We start from the raw sequence: 22,115 nt of genomic DNA on the forward strand, positions 1-22,115 counted from the left end.
CTGGAAGTGGCTGGGGGAGCGGACATTCCATTGTAACAACAGCAAAAATAGCCAGCCGGGGTGGCATTATTGGCCCTCTCCATGCCTCTGCCGCCCAGCTGTGGACACCCAGGTCCCAGGAGGGCCCCTGTGCTGGAGGAGGCAGAGGCGCCCGGACTGGCTCCCAAGCCTTGAGACCCTGGGGCTGTGGCCTTTCCTCCTTCCCTCCCTTTCTCTCCCTCTCTCCCTTCCTTTCACGTTTAAAGCGCACATAATTAGGATTTGGGCTCCGGATTTGCCTGGTCTGGGTCTCCCCCACGCTGTCCAATCACTAAGGAAATCATTCTTGCCCACGTGCCCCTGCCCGTCTCCCCAGCACCCCAGAGAAGTTTTGCAGGTTGAGCCAGAGACACAAACGAGGAGGGAGCCAAACAGGGACGTGCTCAGAGCCCCTGGGCCACCCTCTTCCATCCCTGGGGGAGACCCAGGGCCCTCCTGCCTCCGCCTCCTCCACAGCCCCCCGAGGGGCGGGAGGCCGCACACAGTGGCCCCCCCAAATGGCTTCCCAGTTGAACGTGGGTCTGATGCACGAGGCCCCTTCTGCAGAGGCAAAAAGGCTTCATGGTGGGAGGCGTGGGTGTGGCTGCCGTGGAGGTGGGGGGGGAGGGGACACGTCATCCCATCCCGTTACCTGGACCACTGACCGCCCTGTTGCCGGCCCAGATGTTGGGGGGACCTTGGCATCGCTATTTCTTTCACTCCTTCACTTTCCCCCAGTGGGTGGGCAAGTGCTGCTGACTTGCTCCCAGCTCCAGCCCAGGGTGCTGTGGTGTGGCCTCCCACGGCCCCCTATCCCTTCCGGTCAGCCAGGTGCTGGTGCAGAAGCTCTGACCACATCACTCTCCCTGCTGTCTGTTGCCCGATTAGCCCACTGACAGCACAGAGTCCTGGCTGTGGTCCAGCCCCCAACAGTCCTCCGCCCCCACACTCCTGCCCCAGGGCCTTTGCACCTGCCGTCCCCCCTGCCGCCTGGAATGTGCTTCCCCCAGATGTTCACCCTTCAGGCTGCCCCTTTGTCGTCTTTCCAGATCATCCCACCCAAATAGCCCTCTCAACACTCTCCTCCCCTTAGCCTTTATTTTTTCACCTGAAGTTGTATATTTTCTTTTATTTGCTGTCTGTGACCTCCCAGGAGAATACCCTGTCCACGAGGGCAGTCTTGCATGAATATTGCACGCGTCCATGTGTGCATGAAGGGAAGGAGCGAGCAGGTGCGGGGCGTCGTTGCCCTGGCCTCCCCGTGCCAGCTGTGCCCCTCAGGAGGCGGGTGTGTGTCTCAGATCTAAAGCAGCCCTCCTGCCCAGCCGGGGCATCAGGGACAGGTGACGGTGTCAGGGATCGGGCAGGAAAGCAGAGGCCACTGGCCTCCCCGCCGAGGTCCGCCAGTCCCACTGCAGGGCAGCCGTGGCGCCCCGCCTGCCCACGCAGGGGCCGAGGGAAGTTCGCTGCGAGCCCCTACGGCAGCGTGGATGTAGCTACAACGAGCAAACATGAAAATGAGGAATGATTCCCAAAAGATTTTGCGTGCAATTTTGCAGACAGAATATCGTCTTGCTCTTTTATCCTCTGCTCCAAAGAAAAGGGAGGCCATTCCAAAGAGTCAAAGAGTGGAAACAGGCGCAGTAGTGGTGACTGATGATGAGTGGATAAACAAACGCCCCGTGGTGTGTTCGCAGCATGGGACGTTACTCGGCCTTCCAAGGGAAGGAAGTGCTGACTCACCTCTGAGAGGAGGAAACCTGAAGCTGACGCTTGGTGACAGACGCGGGCGGGCGTGGTGTGTGACTCCGTGGACTTGAAGTTGGGGGAGGTGGGGGGGGGAGAGCAGTCGCCGGAGATGGGGTGGGGGCAGGGTCAAGTTGGGGGGATTGGATCTGACTTTGGGGTTTCTTTTTGGGGTGATGAAAATGTTCTGGAATTAGATAAGGTGGAGGTCGCACAACTTTGTGACTAAGCTAAAAACCACGGACTTGCACGCTTCCAAAAAGGGTGAATTTTAGGTGTGTGTAGCGTATCTCTTTTCGTAGAGAGGGTGGGAGGTGTGTACAGAGAAGAGTGAAGCTAGACCACACTGCGCTCCCCACAGTGGCTTCATGACGATCCTTCTGCATACGGAGGGTCTAGGAAACTGCGACCCAAACGCAGCACCTGTGCCCTCCAGGTGCTCGTGCACTGGGTCTGGCCCTTCACTCGGTTCCCCGGGGTGGGGCGGGGGGGGGGGGGGTTGACCAGCCCCCTGCTGTGAGTGGACCTGGGAGAGCTCACCTGCAGAACGCCACTGGCTGAGCCGCAGGTGCAGCTGGCAGGGTGACCAGGAGGCCCAGGGCCAGCGGGGCGGCACCACCCCAAGTGTGTGCACCCGTGTGCAAGGGGCCGCTCTCAGCACGGGGCCACGGAGCTGCTCTCTGCCACCTGCTCACAGGGGATGTTTGCTGGGCAGGGATGCAGGCACTGCGGGAGGCTCCCGGCAGGGTATAGACTGTGCTTGGCCACTAGGGGCCAGTGTAGCCCAGAGATGGACCCAGTGGGCCTGCAGGCCGGGTTGGAGGGGGGCCTTGTCTCTCCTCCCCATAGGGACGCAAGGACAGCTCTGGACATGAGGCCTGTGCCCATAACCCTGAGTCCACAGAATTTCCAGTCAGACCGGAGATTGAGTCTCCATCCTCTGTGTACACCAGCTAACCTTTCTGGAGCCTTCCAGAACCTTCCTGGAGCTACAGCCTCCCCAGCATGGGGCACAGGTTGGTCGGGTGCTGGCATCTCAGGAGCACCTGAGGGGGACAAGCCCTGGGAGGGGCCTTCCCCCAGGGGCCAGGGTAGCCACATGCAACGGTCCGGGGCAAGAAATCCCAGCACGTGTATTTAGACAGGTTCTGGCAGCTTCCAAGCAGGGAAACATTTTTCCTTTTTGTCACAGGTTATCCTGCTCTTTCAGGGAAGCCCTAGTACGTAGGTAAGCGGTGCCTGATTAGGATCTAAATCCCCTTTAGCCCCTTGCCTCTACTAACTTTCTAATTAATTCAAGGTCCCATTTCTGTTCCATGTTTTAACTTTCACACTTTTCCATGTGTCCAGACGTAAGGGGTGGTGGGGGAGAGGAGCGGGGTGTAATGACCTGCGTCCCCAAGAGGTCTTCCCTTGGAACTCCTAAAAAACGGCAGAGTGGGGCCCAGCCTGGACTTGTTTTTCAGCTTTCACCCATGGGGCTATTTCTTAAGGCTCCTTGCTGTTCAGAAACCGGCCCAGGAATTTACTGTGTAAAGGAAGAGATTCCAGAATTCGTGTGGGTTCTGGTCCCAGCCCCTGGCAAAAAGCGTTCTGAGCTACTTTTTACAACATGTACAACACTGGAGATGCATAGCTTCTGCCTTCTTTTTTTTTAATTCTATTTTTAAAAACACTCACTTCACATGAAACACCTCTGGGCGTGTGCAAAATACAAACGCCAGTTACCATCCGCCGAGGCGGGGAGTGGCGCTGGCAATTCCGGCACACGCAGCATCGTAGGACGTGGGGCCTCCCTCCTCTGGCCAGGGGCTGCAGGGGACGGGCACCAATCGAAACTCAACTCCAAGCCTCCTCCCCACCCGGCTGTGTCCCCCCAGGAGGGGACCCTGACAGTCAGGGAGTGGGCCCTGGGTCCTCAGAGACAGTGGGCACATGGGGGGAAGGGAGGAGAGAGACCCTGCTCCCAAATGGGAAGAGCACGAGAGCAAGACAGTGGCCTGTGGGAGCCACAGTCTTGGGCACCGGATGAGGACACGGCGCATGCCACGTCCCTCCACGAAGCCCTGGAAACACGTTGGGTGACCGGATCAGTGGGGGGGGCACAGACCCCTTGGGAAATCAGAGGAGAGCTACAGCCTCCGCCTCTCCTCCGGCATGGACACGTGGCCGCATTTAATTCACAAAAGGAAGGCAGCAAGGAGGAGGCGGCCATGGACCGTGCCAGGCTAGACGAGGACAGCAGCCACAACAGTAAACGTCAGACCTGGTAGACCCGTGCGCGAGCCAGCCCTGCGCCAGTCCCCTCAGAGTCTCTCGTTAATCCTCAACAACGCTAGGAATCCCTGATTACTGCTACGTACGGTGGGAAGTCAGGCCTTGGTGAAGGTTGCACAACTAGTTAGGGGCAGAGTTGGCACCCAACCCCTCTAAGGCGCCGGTCATTTCAGATCCGTGGGTTCTGTCCTGCTGGTGCAGCTGCACCACCCTGCGTCCCGTCACAAGCCGCAGCCTTTTTATTCCTTCTCTCTTCCTCCTCCTCAAAACTGCGACACCAGCGTGCACGCACCGGGACAGGCATGTACGTTCAAAGTGTGATCATGAAGCCAACACTCTGGTCACCCTCGGGTCTAGAAGTGGACACCCCTTCCGCCCCTAAATGTGCCTGCAATCGCGTCCCTGCTTTTCTTAGTCTTTTCCCTACTGAGTGCACGCCTCGGTGTACCCACCAGTGTGGCCGAGTTGGCTTGCTTTCCGGCCACATGCGAATAGAGTCACCTGTTGTCTCTCGGGCCTTTGCTTAACGTCCTGTTAGTGAGATCAATCCATGTGTTCCCTGCCCAGCCACTGCCACCAGGAAACGGTGCGGGCAGTCCCTGCGGTTACCTTGCAGCCTGCTGGTTTCTTATTCTGGGAAACAAGCCCACACCTGAATCCATTCACTGCATTTGAATTTTGTTTATTTAAACCCAACCCACCCTATTTAAAGCCCTATTGCAAAATACACACTCCTGGGGGGGGGGCTCCAGCCTCCCCCCACCTGGGTCCCCCCTTCCGTCCAGTGCAGCCGCCTTCTACCCTGAGGATCCCGGCCCAGGGAGGCCCAGGCATCCTCCCTCCCTTCCCGACCTTGAACTCCTGCCCTTTGATCCTCCCCCCTGCGAAATCCCAGGCCCAGGGCAGTCTGAGAGGCCCCCGCCACACTTAGGGGACGCGCTTCTCTCCCTTCTCCCTCTCCCCTAAAGCACACACTTCCCAACAAGACTTGCCGGGGGAAACTCCCAGAATTAAAAGGTCCCAAGGCGACTCTACTTTGTAGGTCAGTAGGACGTCTTCCAGTCGTTGCTGATGGGAAGAAAATGCTCATATTGGGACTCAGCCCAGAGACACTGTTTCGCCAACTTTGAGCAAAATTGGCCGCGTGTGATGCACACATACCGATCGCGCCGGCGGGGAGACCCTTCCCCACCTCTAACGCCGCCCACGCTCGCCGAGACCGTACCCAGCTGAGCTCAGCTCAGAGACGCGGCCGCGATCCGACCCTCCCCAGTCAAAAAGACCCGCTCTGGTGGCGACTGCGCGACACTCCCACCCCTACCGCCGCGACCACCCCAGGAGGAGGAGCCGTCTCGGAAGGCGAGAAGGCCGCCCCCAGCCCACCTCCCCACCTCGGACGCCTGGGAGGCCTAGGGGGATGCCGTGGGTTCGGGCGCACAGAGCCCCACTGCGGGAGAGTGCGTGCCCTCCCCACCGGGGTGGCGCAGTCCCAGAGCCCTACCGGAGGGGGGGGGCTGTCACTTAGTCCCAAAGCCCCCCCCACCCCGGCCCGAGGGGATTGCAAAGTCTTAAGCCTCCACCCTCTCTCCAGGCTGTGCCCCTCAAATGCGGGGTGTGCGTCTCCCAGATCTAACCTCCCTCCTTCCCCTCTTCCCCATGATTTCTCGCAGGCGGCGCGCGTGCGCGCGCTTGCGCGCCCGTGTGTGTCACAGCTCTAAAAGTCTAAGGTCTTCGCAGCCCCTGTTCTCTGCAGGAAACTGGGGGGGGTCGTCGCACAGTTCCAGGTGCCCGCCCCAGGGGGCCTCCAGGGACAGCCCTTCGGGCCCAACACCCTGGGGCTTGGCGACGAGTCCGGGCACGGTCCGGCCAGGCCGCACGCGCGGGAGAGGAGCGAACCTCCCCGGTCCCCTCCAAATCCCAAATGTCAACCCAGGTTTCCTTTTCATTCAGAAGTTGTGCTTTAAACCGAGCAGGACCCGGATCCGGTAGCTGCCTATTGGGTTTCAAAGTCCAGGGACGTTTTCTTGTCTGGGTGAAGCATTTTAGCCCCATGCGTCTTGCGGTAAACGTGTAATCCCCACCCCCCCGCGGTCCTTAATGGGGAGCTCCCAGCACCTCCGCTCCAGTCCCCCGCCCGGGTCCAACTCGCGGGCCGCCCATGGCGACGGTCTCTGCAGATCGGTTCTGCTGGGGTGGGGTGCGAGGCTTTGAGCCGCGCCCGAGCCCCCGACGTGCGGAGCCACCGGCCCTCCGGTAGCGGCCACCAGAGGCCCCCAGCCCTGCCTCTCCAGCTCAGCTCCCTCGGCCCCGCCCCCCGGGGCGGCCGGGTGGGGAGGCCGCAAGGGGGTAGGCCCCCAGCCCCCGCCGCGGCCGCGCCCCCGCGTCTCCATAGCGATCCCGCGGGCACACACCTCCGGGCCGGCTCCCCCCGGGGCGGAACAATACGCCGCGGGGCCAGGGGCGGGGCGGGGCCGGCCAGGGGCGGGGAGAGCGCGGGCGGCGGGGGCGCGGGCCGAGCGCACCGCCCAGGCAGCAGCCGGCCGCCGGGGTCTGCACGGTGTGGCCCAGCCCGCTCGGGGAGCGTACCGCCCCGCTCGGGGCCCGCCCCGCTTCCCACGCCCGCCGGGCCGAGCCCGCGCCGGAGCCACCTGGAGCCGCCTGGAGCCGCCGCCGCCGCAGGTTGATGCGCGGCGCCCTCCCGGGACGCGCGGAGGAGCCATCTTGAAACCAACTCGCAAACTTTCGCAAAGTGCTCTCGAAGTGGAAGCTGCGGGGGAGGCCGGGCGCGCGGACCCCGGTGTCCCCGCCAGGGCCCCCAGGGAGACAGGGCGCGGGCCGTCCCGAGGGCCCGGCGCCGGGCGCGCGGGAGCCGCCCCCGGGCCGCGCCGGGTGGATGCGGAGGCGCGCCGGGTGCATGGATTGTGCTCGGGCGCCCGGCTCGGGCTCGGGCTCCGGGCCATGGCGCCGCCGCCGCCGCCCGTGCTGCCCGCGCTGCTGCTCCTGGCCGCCGCCACCGCCCTGCCCGCGCTGGGGCTGCGAGCGGCCGCCTGGGAGCTCCGCGTGCCCGGCGGGGCTCGCGCCTTCGCCCTGGGGCCCGGCTGGACCTACGCGTTGGACGCCGCGCGCACGCCCCGGGCGCTGCGGGAGCTGCTGGACGTGAACCGAGAAGGGCGGCTGGCAGGACGGCGGCGCGGGCTAGGCGCGGGGCCTCGGGGCTGCGCGCGCCTAGGGGGGCGCCCGCTGCCGCTGCAGGTCCGGCTGGTAGCCCGTGGCTCTCCGACAGCGCTAAGCCTCCGCCTGCGGGCCCGCGCGCAGGGTCCTGGCTGCGGACCCCGGCCCCGGCCCCGACGGGCCCCTGGCGCAGAGCTGCGTGCGCGGGCTGTGCTCACGGTGCCGGGGCTGGGCGGGACGCTCTGCTTCCCTGCCCCCGGTGGCGGTGGGGCCACGCTGCACTCGGCGCTCGCGGCCCTCACCACCTTCCCCGCCTGCAGCTGCCCGGCGCGTCCGGGACCCCGCTGCCCTGGCCGCCCCATCTGCCTGCCGCCGGGCAGCTCGATCCGCCTGCGCCTGCTGTGCACACTGCGGCGCGCTGCGGGCGCCGTCCGGGTGGAGCTGGTGCTGGAGGCGGCCGCCGCGGGGACGCCCTCCGCGCCGCTGTCGCCGCCCTCCGCGCCGCTGTCCCCGCCACCGCGGAGCCTGCCGAGCCTGCCTCTAGCCGGGGCGGGTGTGGCGCGCCGGGCCCGGCGGGGCGCGGGCGGCAACACGAGCCCGCAGTTCCCGCTGCCCAGCTACCAAGTGTCGGTGCCCGAGAACGAGCCGGCGGGCACAGAGGTCATCGAACTGAGCGCGCACGACCCGGACGAGGGCGAGGCGGGGCGCCTGAGCTACCAGATGGAGGCACTGTTCGATGAACGCTCCAACGGCTACTTCCTCATCGACTCCGCCACGGGCGCCGTGAGCACGGCCCGCGCGCTGGACCGCGAGACCAAGGACACGCACGTCCTGAAGGTCAGCGCCGTGGACCACGGCTCGCCGCGGCGCTCGGCCGCCACCTACCTCACCGTCACGGTCAGCGACACCAACGACCACAGCCCGGTTTTTGAGCAGTCCGAGTACCGCGAGCGCGTGCGTGAGAACCTCGAGGTGGGCTACGAGGTGCTGACCATCCGCGCCACCGACGGCGACGCGCCCTCCAACGCCAACATGCGCTACCGCCTCCTGCAGGGCGCAGGCGGCGTGTTCGAGATCGACGCGCGCTCGGGCGTGGTGCGCACGCGGGCCGCGGTGGACCGCGAGGTGGCCGCCGAGCACCAGCTGCTGGTGGAAGCCAATGACCAGGGCCGCAACCCCGGGCCGCTCAGCGCCACGGCCACCGTGCACATCGCGGTGGAGGACGAGAACGACAACTACCCCCAGTTCAGCGAGAAGCGCTACGTGGTCCAGGTGCCCGAGGACGTGGCAGTCAACACGGCGGTGCTGCGCGTGCAGGCCACGGACAGGGACCAGGGCCAGAACGCGGCCATACACTACAGCATCGTCAGCGGGAACCTGAAGGGGCAGTTCTACCTGCACTCCCTGAGCGGGAGCCTGGACGTCATCAACCCGCTGGACTTCGAGGCCATCCGGGAGTACACGCTGCGCATCAAAGCGCAGGATGGGGGCCGGCCTCCCCTCATCAACTCCTCGGGGCTGGTGTCGGTGCAGGTGCTGGACGTGAACGACAACGCGCCCATCTTCGTGAGCAGCCCCTTCCAGGCCGCCGTGCTGGAGAACGTGCCCCTGGGCCACTCGGTGCTGCACATCCAGGCGGTGGACGCAGACGCCGGCGAGAATGCCCGACTGCGTTACCGCCTGGTGGACGTGCCCTCCGCGGGCCCCGGGTCTGAGGACCCTGCCTCCGCCCCGGACTTCCCCTTCCAGATCCACAACAGCTCGGGGTGGATCACCGTGTGTGCCGAGCTGGACCGGGAGGCGGTGGAGTACTACAGCTTCGGTGTGGAGGCGGTGGACCACGGCTCGCCGGCCATGAGCTCCTCGGCCAGCGTGTCCATCACCGTGCTGGACGTGAACGACAACGACCCGGCGTTCACGCAGCCCGCCTACGAGCTGCGCCTGAACGAGGACGCCGCTGTGGGGAGCAGCGTGCTGACCCTGCGGGCTCGGGACCGCGACGCCAACAGCGTCATCACCTACCAGCTCACGGGCGGCAACACTCGGAACCGCTTTGCGCTCAGCAGCCAGAGCGGCGGCGGCCTCATCACCCTGGCCCTGCCGCTGGACTACAAGCAGGAGCGGCAGTACGTGCTGGCGGTGACCGCGTCCGACGGCACGCGCTCGCACACCGTGCAGGTCTTCATCAACGTCACCGACGCCAACACCCACCGGCCGGTCTTCCAGAGCTCCCACTACACGGTGAGCGTCAGCGAGGACCGGCCCGTGGGCACCTCCATCGCCACCATCATCGCCACGGACGAGGACACGGGCGAGAACGCCCGCATCACCTACGTGCTGGAGGACCCCGTGCCGCAGTTCCGCATCGACCCGGACACCGGCACCATCCGCACCACGACGGAGCTGGACTACGAGGACCAGGCCGCCTACACGCTGGCCATCACGGCGCGGGACAACGGCATCCCCCAGAAGTCGGACACCACCTCCCTGGAGATCCTCATCCTCGACGCCAACGACAACGCGCCCCGGTTCCTGCGGGATTTCTACCAGGGCTCTGTTTTCGAGGACGCCCCGCCGTCCACCAGCGTCCTCCAGGTCTCCGCCACGGACCGGGACTCCGGGCCCAATGGCCGTCTGCTGTACACCTTCCAGGGCGGGGACGACGGCGACGGGGACTTCTACATTGAGCCCACCTCTGGCGTGATCCGCACCCAGCGCCGGCTGGACCGGGAGCACGTGGCCGTGTACAACCTGCGGGCGCTGGCCGTGGATAGGGGCAGCCCCGCTCCCCTCAGCGCCTCGGTGGACGTCCAGGTGACGGTCCTGGACATTAACGACAACCCCCCCGTGTTCGAGAGGGACGAGCTGGAGCTGTTCGTGGAGGAGAACAGCCCCGTGGGCTCGGTGGTGGCGAGGATTCGCGCCCACGACCCCGACGAGGGCCCCAACGCCCAGATCATGTACCAGATCGTGGAAGGCAACGTGCCCGAGGTCTTCCAGCTGGACCTGCTGAGTGGGGACCTGCGTGCCCTGGTCGAGCTGGACTTCGAGGTCCAGCGGGAGTACGTGCTGGTGGTGCAGGCCACGTCCGCCCCGCTGGTGAGCCGGGCCACCGTGCACGTCCGCCTCCTGGACCAGAACGACAACCCGCCGGTGCTGCCCGACTTCCAGATCCTCTTCAACAACTACGTCACCAATAAGTCCCACAGCTTCCCCACCGGCGTGATCGGCCGCATCCCCGCCCACGACCCCGACCTGTCCGACAGCCTCAACTACACCTTCCTGCAGGGCAACGAGCTGCACCTGCTGCTGCTGGACCCCTCCACGGGCGAGCTGCAGCTGAGCACGGACCTGGACAACAACCGGCCACTGGAGGCGCTCATGGAGGTGTCCGTGTCCGGTGAGTGGCCCAGGGCTGGGAGAGGCTCCCGCCGGGCCGCCCAGAGAGCCGCAGGGACCCGCCAAGCGCCCGCCCGGCATGCCGGGGCGCATCTCCGGGCAGGGCCCGGGCAGCTCCCTGGGGATTCGCCGCCTCCGGTCGGATGCTGGGGGCGGGTGCCCCGCCTAGGCCGGGGGAAGGGGAGAGGCACCGCGCTGCTTCCCTCAGCACTTTTGCTGGGAGCAGGCCCGGCCGCTTCAAGTTCAAGGCCGGGGCTTGGCACTTTCCTTGGCAGGCTGGTGGCTCCTGACTCCTACTATTAAAACCTGGCCTGGGGTTATCCAGGTTGCAGGGTTTGCTTGGGGATGCTCTTCAGCCAGCCAGCCCGCGGGGTTCTCTGGAAAGATCAAAGGTCACTGCCGGTGCCATGTGCCAATTAGTTTCCGGGTGGGACCGTTGGAAATTGCTGGACAGGTCCCTGAGTCACCCCGTAATACGGCTGTTGTTCCCTTGGTCTCGCTCTTCTGTCTCCTCCGGATAATATCAGTTGGGTTTATGTGTGCCGTCTTTGTGCAAGCTCTTTGAAAAGCACGGCCTTGTTTGATCTCGGCTTGTGCTCCTGGACACGGGCTTGTAATTTGGGTGCTGAGTAAGAGGCCCGCCCGGGTCCGCGGTGGAGCCAGGGTGGGACCCTGCGCGCCAGCTCTGGGGCCGCAGGTGGACAGAGGGTGCGTCAGGCTCGGCTCAGCTGCCACGTGCCTGGCAGCAAAGAGCCTGTCCTCCACGCCACGGTCCCCTGCGTGCCAGCGCCGGCCTGCGGTGCCCAGGACAGGGGCAGATAGAGGCTCTGGGAATTGGGAGACACGGAGGAGAAGAGAAGGATTTGGCAGGGGGTTAGGGGACAACAAAGGGACCCCCGGTGGCTCTTTGAGAGGCCCTGCCTGCCCGCCCACCCTTAGACGTGGTCAGCTGGTGCAGGCAGGGGACCTCATTGATGAGAGCAAACTGCCACTGGGCTGAAGCGATCCTCCTGCCTCAGCCTCCCGAGTAGCTGGGACTACAGGCATGCGCCACCATGCCCACCTAATTTTTTCTATATAAGTTGGCCAATTATTTCTATTTATAGTAGAGACGGGGTCTCGCTCTTGTTCAGGCTGGTTTCGAACTCCTGACCTTGAGCAATCCACCCTCCTCGGCCTCCCAGAGTGCTAGGATTATAGGCGTGAGCCACCGTGCCTGGCCAAGAAGGCTCAGATCTGTGGGTTGTGGGAGTCCGTGTCCCAGAGGAGCTGCTTGAACAGCAAGTTTTTAGGGTGTGCGAAGGCCGTGGGAGCCCTGGAAGAATCACACGGTGACTTTTCTGACCGGTCTTGTTTCCACCGTGGGCTGCACTTCCGTGTGTACGAGGACTTGGTAAGCAAACAGGCCCCACTTCCAGTCGTTTGCCTATAAAATCTGGAGCTTAAACAGATTCAGTTTTGAAATGATGCAATACTTAATGCTTCAGATGGATTTTGGCAGCATAGCCTGTCTTGTTGGTGAGCATTTTAGGTTTTGCGAGGTTGTAAAAAACCGTGTAGAGTGTATGGAACAGGCCCTAAGGGACAGGTTGTTAACCAGGGTTATGGATGTTCTTACTCTTTTTTTTCCTGCACCACTTCGTCTGTGAGGTGAAGTAGGATGGGAAGTGTGGCCTGTATAGAAACAACGAGGCGAGGTAACAGGGCTTAGGGTCTCCACGGACATGGTGCTGCTGCAGAGGGGGCAGGCCCGTGCCGGGCAGGACACTTTGCTGGCCTGGGCGCCAGCAGTCTGGGCTCTGCAGGTTGGCCAGGCCACACTGGGTTAGCACGAGGCCATTCCGAGGGGTTGGGCACTGAGGGCTGTCGCACCCGGTAGACACACAGCCTGACCGCTGTCAAAGGTGCAGTGGGGGCTCCGTGCTGTGTGGTGCTTGTCCCAGCGACCCCAGTCCTTGGCTCTGGCTCCTTCGCTGACCTCCTGTACATCAGGTGCGGGGAGGGGGAACCTTAGCTGTGACTCCCCCCAGATGGTGGCAATTACCTTTGACTGGGTTCCGTCCGGCAGTTTTCTAGACCCTCCTGCTCACACTGCCATCTGTCCCCCGGTCACTGGGAGGTGAGTGGTGTCCTTCTGCTGCCCATTTTACAGATGAAGAAACTGAGGCTCAGAGGCATCGAGTTGACTTTCTCAGGGTTACACAGCCGGTGAGCAGGGGCCACCAGGTGTCAAAACTATGACTAGGAAGAAACAAGCCCAGCTGTCACACTCTCCTCTCTTACCTAAGGGAACATTTTTGAGGCGTTAGTCGCTAAAAATGAACGATTCGCTGCGCCGTAACTTTCAGACCCACTGGGCTACTGCTTCATGTGCCAAAGGAGCAAGTCTCCATCAACGATGAGATCCGTAGTTCTGAACAGCGAGACCAAACCAGACAAAAAGACCGGCCTTTGAATCAGCCGGAGGCGGATCGTCAGGTTTTGTTGAGGCACGGCACAGGGGGGCTGTCGTTTTAGACGCCGTTGTCAGTGGGGTCTCGCAGGCTTCCCTGGATTTACAGCCGTACCCTAGAGCCTTTGATGCCTTCCTTATTCCCGCCCTGGAGGTGCCGGGTGGAGCAGGCAGCGAGGAGCTTTTGTGGGAGCCATTCCAGCAGGGCCCCCAGCTTCTGCAGGGGAGGGGTCGGTGCGGGGGGCGGGGCCTGGGCAGGCATGCGTGGGACGAGGGCAGTGCCTCTCCGCCCCGCCTGGGGGTTGGCACGATCATCTTGACTGTGAGCAGCCAGCGTTGACGGCTTTACGTAGCCCTCCGCGGGCTAACCCCTGTTTGAAAGCTTTTGAAGTCCGAACGCAGTGAAATTTAAGTAGCTGCCGGTTTTGAGTGACAGCCAGCTGTAGGAGATACTCATTTTATAGGTGACAGTTTCTGAACGAGGTTTTTTTTTTTTTTTGAGACAGAGTCTCACTCTGTTGCCCAGGCTAGAGTGCCGTGGCGTCAGCCTAGCTCACAGCAACCTCAAACTCCTGGGCTCAAGTGATCCTCCTGCCTCAGCCTCCCAAGTAGCTGGGACTACAGGCATGCGCCACCATGCCCGGCTAATTTTTTCTATATTTAGTTGGCCAATTGATTTCTTTGTATTTATAGTAGAGACGGGGGTCTCGCTCTTGCTCAGGCTGGTCTCGAACTCCTGAGGTCAAGCTATCCTCCCGCCTCGGCCTCCCAGAGTGTCAGGATTACAGGCGTGAGCCGCCGTGCCCGGCCATTTGAATGAGATTTTAAATTCTGTGATGGGGACTTTTTTACGGTAAACGTGTAATAAAAGCTGTGTTTGCATTTTTCAAAGCAGCGTGGCTGATCACCCAGCGGCAACTCGTCGAAAGTTGAATGCTCTCTGTGGTCTTCCTAGACATTGGTCTTTTTAGTGACACGCACATTTTTAATCTGCCTGGAACACGTGTGTGCCCGTGGGTGTAGACCTCAAGCTGCCTGTTGCAGAGTGTGGCTCTCGGTGGAAGGCGACGTCCCCGCCCCCTGCCGTGGGGTGGAACCTGCAGGTGTGGGAAAGCAGCTCTGCGGGAGAGAGTGGTTGTGGGTGAGTCACTCGGGCATGTCAGAAAATACTGAAGCCCAGTGAGACAGCAAGGCTGAGCAGCCTCTCGCCGGTTACTCTGGAGGGGAGTGCACGGTGTAAAGCCATCTAGGCTCGATAGAGCTTTGCGAGGTGTTTGGCTAGTTAAACAAATCACTGTTGCTTTTACGCGGAAGATGACAAACAAGGAAATGAGGAGCGGGCCGTCGTACCAGCCTCGTCTGGACGCACAGAAGGGCAGTAGAATTTCTTCTGAAACTTGCGGTGTAGGGAGGATGAGGCCACCTTAAATGGCTCCCCTGGTTGAGCTGGCTCCTCTGGGAACAGTCGCGTGCTTTTGGCAACGCCGCCGTGACCGTCTGAGGGCTGCGGTGACTCTGGAGCAGTGGCTTGCTCCTACCTTGGGAAACGCTGGCTCAGAAGCAAAGGAGCGTTGATTCATTTATCCAGCACCTACTGTGTGCCGGGCCAGTGCGGAGAGCCAGCGTGGCCCTGACGGGCGGTGGCTGGGGACAGGTAGACAAGGCAGCTGAGCTCAAGGGGAGGGAGGTGAGGACGGCGCGCAGGCCAGGGTGGGCTGGGGACCCTCCGGAACCAGTGAGCGCGTGGGAAGCGTGTGCCTGGCGCGGAGACGGGGCGTGGAGGGTTCCCGGTCGGGCGGGGGCTGGCCGTGGGGGGTTTGGGCTAGTGCTGGGCAGGTCACTCTTCGAGAGACAATGGAGGGGGAGGGGAGCTCGGGAGGAGGCTTGGGTGGAGGAGGGAGTTGCCGGGTTAGAGGGCCACACTCAGTGGTCACGGTGGGCTGATGGCGGCCAGCCTGCTCCGGGTGCCGGGACTCTCCCAGCCCGCCTGGCCCAGCACCTTGAATTCTTCTGCTGCGAGGTCACCTTACGGATGGCAGCATTGCCACATCCATCTCAGAGAGGAGCAAACCAAGGACAGGGGCCCAGGACGCCAGCCTGTAGTGGTGGCAGCTGTGGGATTTCAACCCCGGACGGGCAGGTCCTGGGCCCTGTTCACTCAGCCTCTGGGACGGGGGTGGGGTGTGTGTTCTGAGCCAGGGTCCTTGCAGGGGGATCAGCTCTGGGGAGAAGACCATGAGGCCGGTTTTGGGCCCCATGTGGCTAGGGCACCTTGGAGATTGTCCTGAGACCACTGAGTGTGCAGGTCTGGACAGGGAAGGACCACTGGGGTCATGGCCCCAGGTAGTTAGCACAGTTTTGGGGGCTGACAGCCCAAGAGGACATCACAGCCCAGAAATGGTCAGCATGGCTTTGGGGACAAGAGAGTGTCCGTGTAGAGAGGGTGTGGGCAGTTAGGATGGGACCCAGGCCCAGCCTCGAGGACCCCTGGCCTGAGCAGCCTACAGGGAGGGGGGGAGTCTGCATGAGTCCGCAGCGGGAAGAGCCACACGCAGGGGAGGCCCAAGGGCCCAGCCCTGCAGGCCGAGGGGGTGTGAGGGTCCCCAAGGGGGTCCTCCCTGATGGACGTCCTCTGGTGGTCTGGGAGCCTGGGGACAGAGGTGGACCTGGGCTAGCCACGGGCAGGTCTTTGGTGGCTTCTGCCAGAGCCCAGAGGCGGGGGCTGGGGGCGTCTCTGAGGAGTAGACAGGGCTGTCAGCGTAAGTGGCGGGTGGGCGAGGCCCGGCCTGGAGGGAAGGCGGGGTGGCTGCGGGGTCCTGGCACCTGTACACAGCCCAGTCGAGGCCTCGAGGAGTGGGCAGGTTAACGTGCATGGCCTTCCTGGCCTGGCCTGCGACTCCACCACCCTTGCTGGTGCTCACCCCGGACGGACACTGGGAGAAGGTGGTGGGGGACACCCTCAGCGGCCCAGCTCTGCGTAGCTTCCCTCTGAGTCGTGGGAGCTAGAGGGGGCTGGAGGGGCAGGAGGCGGAGGAGGGAGGGGGAGGGGGGGGAGAAAAGGACCGCAAGCTGCAGCTGGCTGGGGGCAGGGCACCCCACCTCGGCACCTGCTCCCTGGGGTGGGAGGCCTCCATCAGGCCCACCCACCAACCAGGGTGACGGGAGACCGTTTTTCCCAGTCCAGGTAGAGTGGCAGGCAGGTGAGGCTCTGGGGCGGGAGCCAGTCAAGAAGCGGCGCTGGTCTCACCCGGGAAGGGGCCGTGGTGTCGCTGCCCACCCTGTGTGGGCCTGGGCACCCGCCCCAGAGCTGAGCCTGTCAAGGAAGGGTGTGGGGGGGCGGCTGTGCCAGGTGTGGCCCCCCCCCCCCCCCGCGCTGGGATCCAAACAGGAGTAGATCTTATCATGTGGGCGCAGTCCTGAGTTTGGCACGGCTTCCTCAGCTCACAGCCTCGGGGGAAATAGTTTTCTAAGTTTTTCTCTTCTTGTCCTGTAACCTGAACACACAGGTTCGTATAAATGGCCTAGAATGAAATTCTGGAATGCGGGAGGGGACGTAGCAAAGGGCCCCCTTTAGTTCGGCACCTCCTGCTGTCCCGTTGATTCCGGAGGGGAGCAGGGTCCCCCAAGGAAATGCTGGAGGGCTGGGGTCCTGAGGGTGCTCCTGGCCACTCTTTTGTGGAGACCCCAGGCCTCCCTCCACTCTCGCCTGTGGACCTGGGTCAGGGCATGCAGTAGGCGCTTAGCAGATGTTTGCAGGTTCGTTCTTTCTTTTTTTCAGACAGAGTCTCACTCTGTTGCCCAGGTTAGAGTGCCATGGCGTCAGCCTAGCTCACAGCAACCTCAAACGCCTGGGCTCAAGCCATCCTCCTCTCTTAGCCTCCAGAGTAGCTGGGACTACAGGCATGCGCCACCGTGCCCAGCTAATTTTTTTCCATTTTTTCTTGTTTGGCTAATTTCTTTTTATTTATGGTAGAGACAGGGTCTCTCTCTTGCTCAGGCTGGTTTCGAACTCCTGACCTTGAGCGATCCTCCCTGCCTTGGCCTCCCAGGGTGCTAGGATTACAGGCGTGAGCCACCGCGCCAGGCCTGCGAGTTATTTCTTAAACGAGCCAAGGGGCGCCCACGGGGGTGGGGGCAGGCGGCCACCTGCCAGGCCGAGCGGCTGCTGCCTTCACTGGGGAGTCAGGGGGGAACCACTCGGAGCAAGGACGTCCCCAGGGCCACTTTCCGTCCCCCGTGCATTGCTGGGGACTTGGCCCCGGGTGAGAGGGACGGGCATTTTCCAGGAAATCTCTGATGGGTGCATTACGTGCTTTCGCTTCAGGTAGGAACTTGTGGGTGCTTGGTAATCGGCTCCCCTCTCTGGGTGTGAACATTCCAAAGCCGGGAAAAGCCCCGCGCCAGGCCTCGTCGCCGAGACCGCGCTGGGGCCCCTCCCTGGATGTCCTGGACGGAGGCCAGGGCCTCTTTTAAAAAAACAAACAGGCAGCAGGAGGGACTCGGTGAAGGTCCCTGTGCAGGGTCACACCTGCCCTTCCAGCCACCCCAACACGCGTCTAAACGCCTTTCGGGGGTTGCGGGGAGTGTGCAGGTGACACAGCAGGTCTCTCGGAGCTGGGGGCCTTGTTTGGGGGCTGGCCCGTGAGGGAGCCACACGGGCGCTGCTGCCGTGCTGCCCCTGTGTGCCCGCACCTGCTCGGGTCACTGAGGTCTCACGGAATCCCCATTTCACAGGTGAAGAGACTGAGGCTAGGGAGGTTGTAGCAGTAGGAAGGGCCAGGCCCAGACCCTGGGCACCTGGGGCGCCGACTGCCGCGCTGACTTTTTGACTCCTTGCGTCTGCCGGTGGCTGAGCCCTGGGACACAGGCGTGGGGACTCCCAAGGATGAAAGCTCAGCACGAGTGACCACATCTCCCAGAAGAGGAGGGCTGAGAATCGCGTGCACATTGTGCCTGATTCCACTGGGGTGGGGGGTGGAGGGTAGGGGCTTCACCCTGCAGGATGGGGTGGGGGGAAGGGGAGGCCTATGCTGGAGGAGGGGGTCCCTGCAGGGTCTCCTGTGCTGGGGCTGTCACAGCAAGCAGTGGGGTGCAGGACCGGCGGGCACCAGGTGCAGGGTGGTGAGCTCCTTGGTGCCAGGCAGGCGTGTCTGTGGTCACAGCCACAGGCTCTGTGTGGGGCAGCAGAGGCAGACAGCAGGTGAGGAGCTCGCCCGGAGCAGAGCCGGGTCCCATGGCCCTGGACCCCGCCTGCCTCCCTGCCTCTGCCTGTCTTCTTCCCACCCTCCTTCCCTTTCTCATCATCCATCCGTCAAGATTTTTCTTTTTAATAGTCTGTTTTCTCTCCCAGTTCTGCGTCTTTTTTATGGTAATATTTTTGGGATTTTTTTTTTCATATCTAATCTACATGACACTCGGTTAAGGTAAACTAACAGCAGCTAATTCAAATAAAATCATATCCTGTGTTAGCATTTGGAGATAAGAACTCTCTTGCAGGCCAATAACCGTTTATCAGCGAGTTTATTGTTAAAGAGCTGTTTTCTTTTTCTTTTTTTTTTTTTTTTTTGAGTCAGAGTCTCACTCCATTGCCCGGACTAGAGTGCTGTGGTGTCAGCCTGGCTCACAACAACCTCAAACTCCTGGGCTCAAGCGATCCTCCTGCCTCAGCCACCTGAGTAGCTGGGACTACAGGCATGCACCACCATGCCCGGCTAACTTTTTGTATATATATTTTTAGTTGGTCAATTAATTTCTTTGTATTTTTAGTAGAGACGGGGTCTCGCTCTTGCTCAGGCTGGTTTCGAACTCCTGACCTTGAGTGATCCTCCTGCCTCGGCCTCCCAGAGTGCTAGGATTACAGGCGTGAGCCACCGTGCCCGGCTTAGAGAACTGTTTTCACAGTCAGAATGAAGTTGTTCAGCGGCCGTGCAGTCCCACTGTGGGAGGCTGCTGCCCACAGCTGTGGTCCCCGCAGCTGTCCTGGAGCCTGTGACCACACTGGACACAGGACCCTGAGTGAGCATGAGATGTCACCGGAGGTGAGGCCTGGGTCGCAACCCCCTCGCTGCCCTGTGCTGACTGCCTGGTGCTGGGCACGTCTGGCCCTGTGGACCTGTTGTTAATCTCTTACATCTCTGAATTCAGGTATCTCTGGATAAGAGATTGGTATCCAGAATATATAAAGAACTCCTGCAACTCAACAACAAGGGAACAAACCATCAGGTTGAAAAACGGGCAAAGGACTTGAATAGCTATTTCTCCAAGAGTTACAAATGGCCAATAAGCGCACACAAAGATAGATGCTCAGCGTCATTAGGGAAGTACAAATTAAAGCCATAATGAGATATCACTTCACACCCACTAGGATGGCTGTGATCAAAAAAATCAGAAAGCAGCAGTGCTGCTGGTGAGGATGTGGAGAAATGATAAATTTTATCAGCAGCGGGGGACTGTTGATAGGAGTGTAGGATGGTGCACCTGCTATGGAAAACGGTGTGGCAGAACTGCCACGTGATCCAGCAGTCCCACTTTAGGGCACATACTCAAAAACAACCGGAAGCGAGGTCTGGAAGAGACGCTCGTACACCCACGTTCATAGCAGCGACATTCACAATAGCCAAGACGTGGAAAGAACCCAGATGTCCGCCGACAGGTGAATAAACAAAGGGTGGTCTGTCCCTGCAACGGAGAGTTACTCATCCCTAGAAAGGAAGGGGATTCCGATATAAGCTCCATCGTGAACGGACCTCGAAGACGTTACGCTCGGTGAAACAGGCCAGTCACAAAAGGACAGACACTGTGCGATCCCACCTTTGTGAGGTGCCTAGAGTGGTCAAGTCCATAGAGAGAATGAACAGTGGTTGCCAGGGGCCGGGAGAGAGGAATGGGTCGTTAGTGTTTCGTGGGTGCAGAGTTTCAGTCTGGGAAGATGAAAATGTTCTGGAGAGAAATGGAGGTGATGGCTGCACAACATGGATTTACTTAATGCCCCCGAACTGTACACTTAATGGTTAAACTGGGGCCGGGCGCAGTGGCTCACGCCTGTAATCCCAGCACTTTGGGAGGCCAAGGTGGGAGGATTGCTTGAGCCCAGGAGTTCAAAACCAACCCGGGCAACATAGTGAGACCCCATCTGTAGAATAAAAACCAAAATACATTAATCCGGATGTGGTGGTGCGCACCTGTAGTCCCACCTCCTCAGGGAGGCTGAGGCAGGAGGATCGCTTGAGCCCAGGACTTCTAGGCTACAGTGAGCTAGGATCACACCACTGTGCTCCAGCCTGGGCGACAGAGTAAGAGACTGTCTCTCTAAAAAAAAATAATAATAATAAAAATGGCTAAATTGGTGAGTTGTATGTTATATGTATTTTACCACAATAAAAAAAAAGGCCGGGTGCGGTGGCTCACGCCTGTAATCCTAGCACTCTGGGAGCCCGAGGCAGGGGGATTGCTCAAGGTCAGGAGTTGGAAACCAGCCTGAGCAAGAGCGAGACCCCGTCTCTACTATAAATAGAAAGAAATTAACTGGCCATCTGATATATATAGAAAAAATTAGGCGGGCATGGTGGTGCATGCCTGTAGTCTCAGCCACTCGGGAGGCTGAGGCAGGAGGATCGCCTGAGCCCAGGAGTTTGAGGTTGCTGTGAGCTAGGCTGACGCCACGGCACTCACTCTAGCCTGGGCAACAAAGTGAGTCTCTGTCTCAAAAAAAAAAAAAAAAAAGTTTAATAAAAAAAAAAATGCTGAGAAAACAAAAACCACTCAGGTGCTGGAGCTGGGGAAGCAGGTGCCTCTGCCCGCGGTTTCAGGAAGGTTTTGCCCCCAGAGCTTGGGCGCTGAGCTGGCTCCTTTTGTCCTGTCCTGGGTCCCTGAAGCCACCCAGCGCGCTCCTGCCGGGCTCAGCTATCTCATTCATTCTGCGAATTTTCCCCAACACTCCACCCGAGTCTTGGCATCGTAAATGGCCAAAGGGGTCGATACCTAAATATATGTTTTGTGTCTAGTACTTGGATAAAATCTCTCTGGTTATTTAACTGCCTATTAAAAGCCAGGCAGGTGAACATTCCCTTGTGTTAAAAGCCCTGGGCGAGAGGAAGGGACTGTGTTGGTGGGGGCACCTGTGAGGTCTGCTGTGTCCTGGTTTTTTCCCACAGAGTCTGGGGCCTCGCGTCTTGGGGACGTGGGACGGGTGGGGTCCATGGGGAGGGACCTGAGTGTCCCAGATGCCCCCAGCCCAGGGAGGGGACGTCTGGGGGTTCAGGCCCGGCCCTGGCGCATCCACCTGATTGCCCCTACTTGGGGGGCGGCGAGCTGCTCCCCGGGAACCCAGGTGGGCTCCGGATCCAGACCCTCTGCCCTGCGCAGCCCGGGGCTGTCCTCGGCCCCCTCCCCCTGTGACCGTGTCTCGGATTCAAGCCACCTGTGCACGTGCTGATTCAAGTGTATTTTTATCGGCATTTTGATACCTTTAAGCAGTTTGGCTCCATTTCCTCCTTTTTTGCTTTTCTCGAGATGACACTCACACGATGTGAAGTTAACCATTCTAACGCGAGTGATCGAGTGGCGTTTAGTGCGCTCACAGTGCTGTGCCACCCTCACCTACGTCCAGTTCCAAAATATTTTTGATGCCATGGAAGGAAACTGCGTACCCACTGGCGGTCACGGTGCGTGGCCTTCCGTGGCTGGCGTCTGGCCCCTGGGCGTCGTGTTTTGAGGTTCCTTCCCGCTGTAGCCTGCCTCGGTGCTTCCCTGCTTTTGTGATGGTCTCTCTTTGAGCCTGTGTCCGGGGTCCCTGCCGGAGGCACTAGGGCAACCGTGGGAAACCGGAAGGTTCCACGGACAGGCGGGCAGTGTTGAGGGAAGACAGTGGTCCGGGAGCCGTGCTCCTGGCGACTCTGGCCGATGACAGAGAGACGGCTCCTGGGAGACGGCAGCTGTGAGCTGGTGACAGCCAGGGTGGGGCCCTAGCTAGCTGGGGACACCCGGGAGCTCCAGGCCCCACCGGGGTGGATGTCGAGGGACCCCTGGGGAGCTGGCGGAGGTGCAGGCACAA

The 22,115-nt window shown here is 61.3% G+C and overlaps 1 protein-coding gene across 1 annotated transcript in view; it reads left to right on the top strand.

Annotated features, from left to right (window-relative positions):
* The first annotated feature begins 6,999 nt into the window (after positions 1-6,999).
* The window catches only part of CELSR1 (cadherin EGF LAG seven-pass G-type receptor 1), a 150,194-nt gene continuing 135,078 nt past the window's right edge, over positions 7,000-22,115 (top strand). The window contains exon 1 of the mRNA XM_012756954.2: positions 7,000-10,612. Within this exon, the coding sequence (XP_012612408.2) occupies positions 7,000-10,612 (3,613 nt within the window). The remainder of the gene's footprint in view (positions 10,613-22,115) is intronic.

The sequence above is a fragment of the Microcebus murinus genome, chromosome 10 (genome assembly GCF_040939455.1).
Source record: "Microcebus murinus isolate Inina chromosome 10, M.murinus_Inina_mat1.0, whole genome shotgun sequence".
Classification (NCBI taxonomy): Eukaryota; Metazoa; Chordata; class Mammalia; order Primates; family Cheirogaleidae; genus Microcebus; species Microcebus murinus.